The following is a 9,002-nucleotide window of genomic DNA, read 5'->3' as shown; positions in this document are numbered from 1 at the left end:
TAAGTGGACTGAATTCCTCCTCACTTTTTTTGTCCTCCTTTTGCTTTGATTCCCCTGTAAGACAAGGAGCCTTTGTCACATTTTGCATGTGGCCTGCTGGCTGTTGTGGGACCACGCTGCCGGGGGCCGTGTGACCTCGGGTGGCCGGGTGGGAGGCTGTGGCCCCCTGTGCCGTGAGAAAACCTCCGCAGCAAATGTCAGTACGGACATGTTGTGGGATCACAAGGCTTTATGTTTATTGCTTGTGAGAGCAGGTGAGGGGGAGGACACCTGCCTGTCTGCAGAGAGAAGCATCTGGAAAGTGTTCACTGAACTGCTGACTCTGGTGATGTCTGGGTGGTGGCAGTTGGGTGTTTCAATTTTCTGAGTTTGGGGGTGAGGATACAACCTGTTTTGTGTGAGAAAAACGTGATTCTACTCATACTGGGTATTGATAAGGGCATTCCAGAACGGTTTTCCCTCCTGGCCGCCTGGGAGAGCTTATCACACATCTGGGGCAGCGTGGTCCAGCGCAAAGACGCTTCACAAGCATCTGGAACTTGGCTGGGCAACCATGGGCCCTCGGAGTGGCTTGGAGATGAACAAGAGGGAAGAGATGCTCGTTATCCCCCCGACACCATGACTGCAGCACGTGTGCGCGTTTCCTCACGCGAGAGGCGGCCCGGGCCTAGCGCCTCCCTTCCGGACGCGCCTCTCCTCTCTGATTTATCTCGCCCGAGCACACACAGCCAATTAGTCGTGACAAATGACCACCACCCCGCGCCCCCCAAACCCCGACAAAACCTCCACGGAAGCAGTGTAGACATATTTTCGTTTATTAGAAAGAGGCCTCTACACTATAGCCACCTCTCTCCGTTACTTTACACATTTTTCTTTTTCTCTTTTTTTCCCCTTAGAATACTGTACAGCGGACACAAAAAATCCCAATGCAGGAAAATACAAACTGGCATATTTAATCAAAACAAAATCATATGAAAGAACAAGCAAAGTGAAATGTCTGTCAATGGTTTTAATTACAGTACAAACAATATAAATTAAGCATCGTTGAGTCGTTGTGGAACAAACTTGCTGAATGAGGTAATATAAAAACCACCAAAAAGAATCCCCAAAGAAACCAAACCCACCCCTGGATAAAGCCCGGGCCGCTCCTCCGTCTTCTGTACATCGCTCTTTACAGAAACAGAAAAATGTGCTGAGAGGTGGGCAGAGACTCAGCCTTCCCTGTTCCCTCTGACAAACGCCTCTCGGTTGTCACCTGTGACCCGGACTCCCGTTCAGAAACACGCCAGTGGCCCCATGAGAACCCTGTTCAACGTCACGGGCAGGAGAGTGGGGGGCTGTCTGGGGGCAGGAAGCATTTCCGGAACCCACGTGGCTGTGCCTGGGGCTGGAGTGGCCACCACCTCCAGCCCTTCCTGGGGCAGCCCACTCAGGGCTCCCGAGGCTTTGTGCAGGGCCCTCGGTCAAAGCCTCACGGCACCCTCCCCGGACATGGGTGCCTAAACCGGGACAGGGGCTGCAGCTGCAAGAGTTTGATATGTTTAACACAAAAGCCCAGTCGGAGGAGGGAAACCTTGATGCTTTTCAAGGTTTGGAGAGGCATTATTTCTAACCTCGAGACGTGTGACGTGCCCGAGAGCAGTTTCTAAAAATACCCATTGCCTGTGCACCGTGGAACGTGGAACTGCACGGTCCTCGCTCAGGTCGGCCTGTGCGCCCTGGGGCGGGACAGGGAGGACGTGATGTGCTCCCGTGAGCGGTCAGTGAGGCTAACTCCCCGCTCTGGCTCCAGCTCATGCACCCTTGGTCCCCTCTATCCTCTGACCCTTGAAGAGCCCAGGCAGGATGAACCTTCCCCCAGGCCCCTCAGTGGAATGTCAAGTGCAGAGCTGGGTGCAGTGGTCATCAGCTGGGCTGCCCCCAGGGTCTTTGAAAGAGGCTGTCACTCAGGCTTTCCACATCGGGGTGCTAGATGAGGGGTGGAAGGCCCTGCCACGTCCTTTGTCAAGGCTGGACGCTCACCATCTTACACGAGGAATCACTGACTGCGTGAGCTTCCAGGGGTTGGGGCCACGACCTGTTGGTTGAGTTTGGGCCAGCTCAGATATTTGCTTCCTGGGCCACTGCGGACACCATCTGGCACGGGGAGACCAGGGCACACTGATTTGGGGGTGGTTGCTCCCAACACCTGATTGTTCCATTTGGAAGATGCCCCAGAGCTCTCACATCTTGTATGGCTCCTTTCTTCCTACCTGCGTCTCAAGATGAAGGCCGTGGCATTCTCACTGACCGTGACTGCCAGGCTAGACCTTGCTAGACTTTGACAGGTGGGTCTCGGCCCTACAGCTCCATCCTGACCCTCGGGGGGTGTTCTCCACAGCAGCCACACCAGGCCCAGATAAAACACAAGCCCTGAGCTGACCTCTCGCACCCGACGAAGGCGGCTTGCCCCGCACGGATCTCGTAGCCGCTGGGTGCAGGGTGACACCCGGCCAGACCCCGAGCTTGTCAGTCTGCTTGGCAGGGGCGGTTCACAGCAGGTCGCTGCTGGGCACGCCTGCCTCACCCTGCCCACCTCTGGGCACCGCAGGCCCTTTGGATGGGATGAGGGCCTCGGACAAGGGCGTTTTTACCAACCAGGTGCTAACCCCAGAAACAATGCTGTCATCTGAGAGCAAACCCAGCCCTCCCATAAATGAAATGCAGAAAGGAGAGACTTGCAAATCTACGGTCCTGAATCCTTGCTTTGGGAGGGCGTTTCCAACACGGGTGAAACCTAATTACTTCTAGAACTTGGGAGTTTTAAAAATCATGGACTAAAAACCAGACTTTGTGGTCTTACGGAATCCTGTGCCGATGAAATGTCCTCTACTTTCCACTCTGGCCCACACTGAAAAACTGGAACTGGAAAGAAGCGTCAATTATGTTCCAAAAGCCGCAGACATCCAAAACGAGATGGGGAATCCATTAATTTTGCTTAAAAACACCTCTGTTAGGACAGCCTTTCTCCTCTAAGGGGAAGAACATTTGTGTTTTTGAAATACGAGTTCTAAGCCGTCACATGTCCCCTCTTCCTGGCAAGGGGAGAGGGGAGGGTCCGGTGTGGGCCTGCGGACCCCCGAGCGGCACGGATGCTCTCTCCTCCCGAGCGGCCTGGCTTCCAGGGATCACCCCCGGCCGCGGTGGGAACAGAAGCCTGACGCTGCTGCGGTCTGCTTGGGGCACTAACCCACTCCCCCTTCTCTCTGCTGCGTTAACGGGAAGCAATCCAACGTTTTGGCTGAAGGGCGACCTGCTTGCGATGCTTGAACCACCAAGGACCCATCAGGGCGCAGGGCCCAGAGCAGGGCGGGGGGCCGACCCCATCCCTCAGCGGGCCAGGCGGGGAGCCAGACCCCTGCCCGCCGTGAGTCGCACACCTGGGGGGCCTGGCCTAGCCGTGGCAGGGGCGGGGCCCACACCGAGGACTCACTGGCCACAGAGCTTCTGGAAGAAAGCCACTTGGGAATTCAAAAAAGCAACGTGTCGATAATGGCCCAAAGTGAAAAATCCGAGTCTGGATGCCAAAGGCCCTTATTTAGCTTTTTGGTGAAGGATGAGGGTAAAAATCACTTGAAGACAGGACTTCACAATGTGTGAAGCCCACGTTTGACGCGGCAGTTAGAATAAATTATATTTCCTGGGAAAGAAAGATGTGTATCTTCAGCACATTTCTATTTGAATTCCTTCCTGACTGCTTTTCAATTTGTTTGCTTGAAGGACATAAATACAGTCCAGGGGAGTTCTAGAAAGTCATGCCGACCTTGTGGGGCGCGTGAGGGATGGAAATAGAGCAGGTGGGGGAGGGGAAACAGCCCATGGAGGGGTGACGGATTTGCTTTCCAATTATCTTCGCCTTCTGAGAACTTGGGGAGCCCTGATCACACTTACTCGTAGAGGCTCCACATTGCTGCAAAGCTTCTCAACCTCCCTAGGTGGGAATGTGGATTTCTTATTTCCAGAACATTCTAAATGCAAGGAGGAAGGGTTGGCGGAGCTGGAGCCATGGGGACCCGTGTCACCCTTGAGCACAGCTTGGGCTGGGTGCCGGGCAAGACCCAACAGCCACCCTCGAGGGGGAAGCCGCGTTCACCGAGCGCAGGCCCAGGACGAGCCGAACGCCAGCCTCGAAAGGGAGAGCGGCTCCGGGGAGGCGCAGGCTCACCCTCTGGCCGTCCAGGCTAAGCGAGAGAGGCCGAAGGGCCTAGCGCTCTGCCAGCCATCACGCTCTTCAGCAAGCTCTGAGGACCAAGCGTGGACAGGAGCCTCCTGGTGGCTCCTGGCGAGAGGGAGGCCTGTCTGAGCCGGTAACACAACAGGGTGTCAGACAGAAGGGGTCATCCTGGGTCTCAAGTGACCTTACTGAATGCATGAGGGTAAGACTCAACCTTTTCTTTGCCTCTGGAAAGTCAAACTCAGACTACAAAAATGGGGGATAAGCATCAGGAAGTGGGCAGTACGGGGGGAGGGGCACAGAGCGCCTCCGCCCCCCTCCTGACACTGCTCCCCGCCAGCGGCCGTGGGGGAGGACACCGGCTGGCTCAGCTGGCGGGGGGAGGCTGGCGGGCCTGCTGTCACCGACCCCCGAGGGCAGCTCTCCGGGAGGCTCTGGCTTTGCTGCCCTCAGCATTCCGGGTCTTTGCGACACCGGCATTTCCTGAGCATCCAGCCCCTGGCGGCGGGTCTGGCTGGCCGTGGTCACATTGGTTGGAAACCAACTGGTCATCGGAGCCTTCCAGGCCACCCGTTTCATAGCTGAGGAAAGAGAGCCCTGCAGCTGGGTACCTGGCCAGGACCGCCCAGCAGGGGCAGCAAAGCCAGGTGAAGTCGGGTCTGCTCAGCCGCAGCGCTGTCTTTCTCACCGTGGACCCTGCTCTCCCCTCATGAAGTCAGTGACAGCTCCTTTGCAGATGGAGAGGACGACCCTGAAGTGTGCAGACGTTACAAAACTGGGAAGAGTGGTCCCTAGGCCAGATGGCAGAGGCTGGGTAGATGGCACGAGGCTAGACAACACTTCAGAAGACAGGAGGAACAGCCAGGCCCTGCCTCGGCGCCCGGGTTCACGGGCAGAGAATGGCTACTTTTAGGATTCTGGTCAAGAGTAATCCACCAAGAGCCCCAGCGCCTTCCCCTGCTTTCTGGGAAAATCACACACTGTGCTCTTCCTGGGAGACATGGACCCGCGCCTGCTCGTGGGGCCCAAGACTCATAAACAGCCCCTCACTCACCCTCGAGCGGCTCATCTCCTGGGATGACAGGAGACAGAAGGGACCGGGGCCCCATGACTGGGGCTCTGGGTTTCGTGAACCATCTTCCTACCCAGTCCCGGACGTCTGCTCTCACGGGGTCAGAATTGAGGCTCCTTCCTCTGCAGGGTTCCTGTGGCCACAGAAGGAATCTGGCCAGATCGTGACGCTCCCCTCCCCGGGGACCACGTGCACCCGTGCCTCTCCCAGCAGGTGGTTTCCAGTGAAGGGAAACTGACTTCTGAACAGAAAAGGCTCTGCGGATAGTGCAGTGGTGTCTTCTTGTCACTGTCACTTCACAGAACTTTCATGGGATACACAGTGATGACTCGAGCCCCTTCCCAAGCTGGTCGTTGCTAACACCAGCCCCTGTGGCATCTGCTTCCCCGCCTCAGTGTTGGTGAGGCTTTAAGCTGGGAATGAGAGCATGATGGGTGAGGAAAGGCCTTCTGGCGTGACACTGGAATACGAGCAGATTAGCCATCAGCCACCTTTATTTTCGAGGAAAACCCTTGAAACCCACCACGGCCTCTCCTCTGCTGCTGAAACTCAGACTCAGGAAAGCTGGCCGCCTCCTGGCGCATACCGACACTGCTACAAACAGCAGGAAGGGAGTCAAGCTTTCTGGGAAGGAATCTCGGAAGTCCCCGTGCCGGAGAGAAGGAAGGGAGGAAAACAAAACAAACAAAGAAACCAATCTAGCATTCAGCTTGTGAAAGGCTAAGTGAAAAAAGTCATTTGGGAAAATATTATATTATAAACACATATAATAATATGTACACACTCATATACATCTCAAAGAGAAGCCTTACAAGGAATTCTGTTTCTTTTCAAAACAAGGCTTCGCTATATGATAGAGCATTCCTATAGTGGGAATTAACTACAATGAAATAATTTAAGAATTTCATTTATACTATATCTGCGTTCACTACGTAAGTCTATGCTAACGGCTGTGCAGAGGCGAATGTGTATAGCTCGATTAGAACAGTAACGCGTTCTTCAAAAATAGGCAATGACATTTTTTTTCTATTCACATTTAAAATAACTACACAGTGATGAAACACAGAATTAAAAACTGCGGGTGGGGGTGGGGGTGAGGATTAGGGAGTGTTGTCAAGGCTCTCAGCCTCGTGGCTTCTGTACCTGCTGTTCCTGGGTTCCACGCAGCTGAATCAAGGTTACAAATGTCCATGAAACACTAACCCCCATATAAATTCTGTGTAAAGCTTTATTTTTCCCACCAACTTAACGTGTTTTTTTCTTATAAAGTAAAAGAAGACGAAAAATTCTTACAAAATAGAAGGTTTAATATAGGAGAGCAAGGGCCCTGCCTGGAGGCGGCCGGGCGGACGTGGCCCCGCTCCTGTGCGACAGCAGGTCCAGAGTCTCCTGCCAAGGGGACTACCCTCTTCTCGGACAGACTTGCTAAAGGGCTCCAGGCACAGCTACCCCTTCCTTTTTAACCTAAGGTGTCGCGATCTGGTTTTTACTGTGTTTGGCCACCACGCGGAAGGTGGCTGAAGTCTGAAGCAGCCCCATGCCACAGGGATGGCAGATCAGGTGACAAAGTAAAGGAAACGGAGGGCATGGCCACCGAGTGAAGCGACGCCCGCGGGCCAGCCGGTGCCACCGAGCTGTGGGCGGCCAGTCGCGACCTGCCTCTGCCCAGCACCTGGGGCAGGACTGAGAAACTTATCCCCGACTTCCCCGTCACCCCTTCTCTGGCTTGGCAGAAGTGGTATCAGATCTAAATAATGAGAAATCACAAGCTTCCTCCCCTCCTTCTCTCATAGGCATCTAAGTGTCTTTTTTTCTTTCTCGATTTTAATAAGCAAATTGTACCACCATCTTCTTCTGGTATGTTCCTTTTTAAAAGCTGTCGATCACATTAATGGAAGTGTTTGCTGCTGGGAGTGCTTTCCATGTACAATGATCTGTAACCCTCTTATCTCAACTAGTTGCACGGTATTAGTTCACATCCAGTTCAATTTATAAATTAACAGAGGTGCCATTTGTCTGTACGAAAATCAATGCATATTTATGAACTTCTTTTATTCAAATAGATTTTCACAATCTTATCTAAAGACATAACACAGAAGCCTATGTGACACTCCCGTGTGGCCTGGGAGTGACTGAGACCCAAGACAGCCACCTTGGCAAAAGGAAGTAAAATGCAAAATCTCTCTTATGTTTGGGGGAAAAAAAACAGCCTTTTATGCATTTACTGACTTTAGAACATGGCCTCGCAATGTTATTAGCTGGAATTCGTGATTTCCTTTTGAATTTCCGACTTACTCTTATTTATTTTTTCCACTTTGTTTTTGTACCAAGGAGACTCCAGACAAATAATACTCAGCAACTGATTTCCTCTCTTTGGACTGAAAAATTAAACAGATACTAAATTATGACAGTGAATTTAGAAAGGAGGGCTCCAAGGGCTCGAAAGAACATGTCTGGGATAATATGATGCTTCTAAGAAGTATTGCAATCACATCGTGGCAGTCATCAGAGCGTGCTGCGTAACTACCTCCTCGGCTAATACGCCTTCTCCTCGGCGATGAGTAATCATGTTCTATTAAACAGCGGTAATGCGGGAAGAACTCAACTATACGAGTGTAATGAAGCCGGTATTCTCCCCGGACAGATTAGCCACAACTGATTTGACACATACCATCATAGGGGCTTCAAACCTGACAAACTCTGCTTGCTTCTGATTTATGCCGTCAAGCTCCTCGGAGAGGAGATGAAATCCGAGTGTTCCGTTTGGTAGAGGTGAAATGTACTGATGTGCTTAACTGCCAGTTAAGGAGAGTCTCCCTGCTCCCGGCGCCTCGCCTCCCCTCCCCTCCCCCGCCCGTCCCATCCAGTCCCGGGGCCTCCTCGGACGGACGGAGGGCAGCGGGGGTCCCTCGCCGTGTGCTATGTCAGTAAACCGAGGCCCACCCGGAGCGCCTGCTCGTCCTCGGGGGGGTTTACGGGGACGACTCGGCTCGGCAGCCTCCTGGCCTCGTCTTCGCCCCGGGGCCGGTCGGGCTTTGTGATTGCGCGGGGTGAGGGTGGGCGGCGGGCCACCAGCGGGAGGAGAGCGGGGCCGCGACGGGACTCACGTGCGGTGGCTTGGCAGGGCGGGCGCGGCGCGCGCCGGGGCGTCAGAGGATGGCGGGCACACGCCCGCTGCTGTTGTTGCGGTTATTGTTCTTCCGGGACAGGTTGGGCGTGGCCATGAGCACGAAGCGCTCGTCGGGGCAGCCGTACTGCAGCAGGACGTCGATGCACTCCTGGCTCGAGGCCTGCCGCGCGTACGCCAGCGCCGTGTTCCCGTGGGCGTCCCGGGCCATGACGTCCACGCCGTACTGCGGAGGCAACAGAGGGCCGTCAGCGCACCGCCGGGGACCGCGCTGCAGACGGGCTGCCGGGGGCGGACGGCCGGTGCCGCAACTCGCCCCAACGCATGTTCTTCGAAAGAATGTGTTTTGGGGCGCCTGGGTGGCTCAGTGGGTCACGTGTCTGCTTTCGGCTGAGGTCATGATCTCAGGGTCCTGGGATCCAGCCCCGTGCGGGGCTCTGTGCTCAATGCGGAGCCTGCTTCTCCCTCTGCCTCTGCCCCTACCCCCTGCTCATGCTTGCTCTCGCTCTAATAAATAAAATCTTTAACAAAAATGAAGACTGTGCTTTTTGCAACTGAAAGTCCCTCCTTTCTGCAGCAGACCAAAGATA

General features: G+C 54.4%; 1 protein-coding gene across 11 annotated transcripts in view; it reads right to left on the bottom strand.

The window, feature by feature from the left end:
• Nucleotides 1-797: 797 nt before the first annotated feature.
• AGAP1 (ArfGAP with GTPase domain, ankyrin repeat and PH domain 1) overlaps nt 798-9,002 on the bottom strand; it is a 546,965-nt gene continuing 538,760 nt past the window's right edge. For all 11 annotated transcript variants that reach the window (XM_034655451.1, XM_034655453.1, XM_034655455.1 and 8 more), the window contains one exon: nt 798-8,638. In XM_034655451.1, the coding sequence (XP_034511342.1) occupies nt 8,435-8,638 (204 nt within the window). In that variant the 3' untranslated portion in view covers nt 798-8,434. The remainder of the gene's footprint in view (nt 8,639-9,002) is intronic.

This window comes from Ailuropoda melanoleuca, chromosome 2 (assembly GCF_002007445.2).
Source record: "Ailuropoda melanoleuca isolate Jingjing chromosome 2, ASM200744v2, whole genome shotgun sequence".
In the NCBI taxonomy this organism is placed as follows: Eukaryota; Metazoa; Chordata; class Mammalia; order Carnivora; family Ursidae; genus Ailuropoda; species Ailuropoda melanoleuca.
The sequence above is the reverse complement of the archived record's forward strand: the minus strand, read 5'-3'. Positions and strand labels throughout refer to the sequence as shown.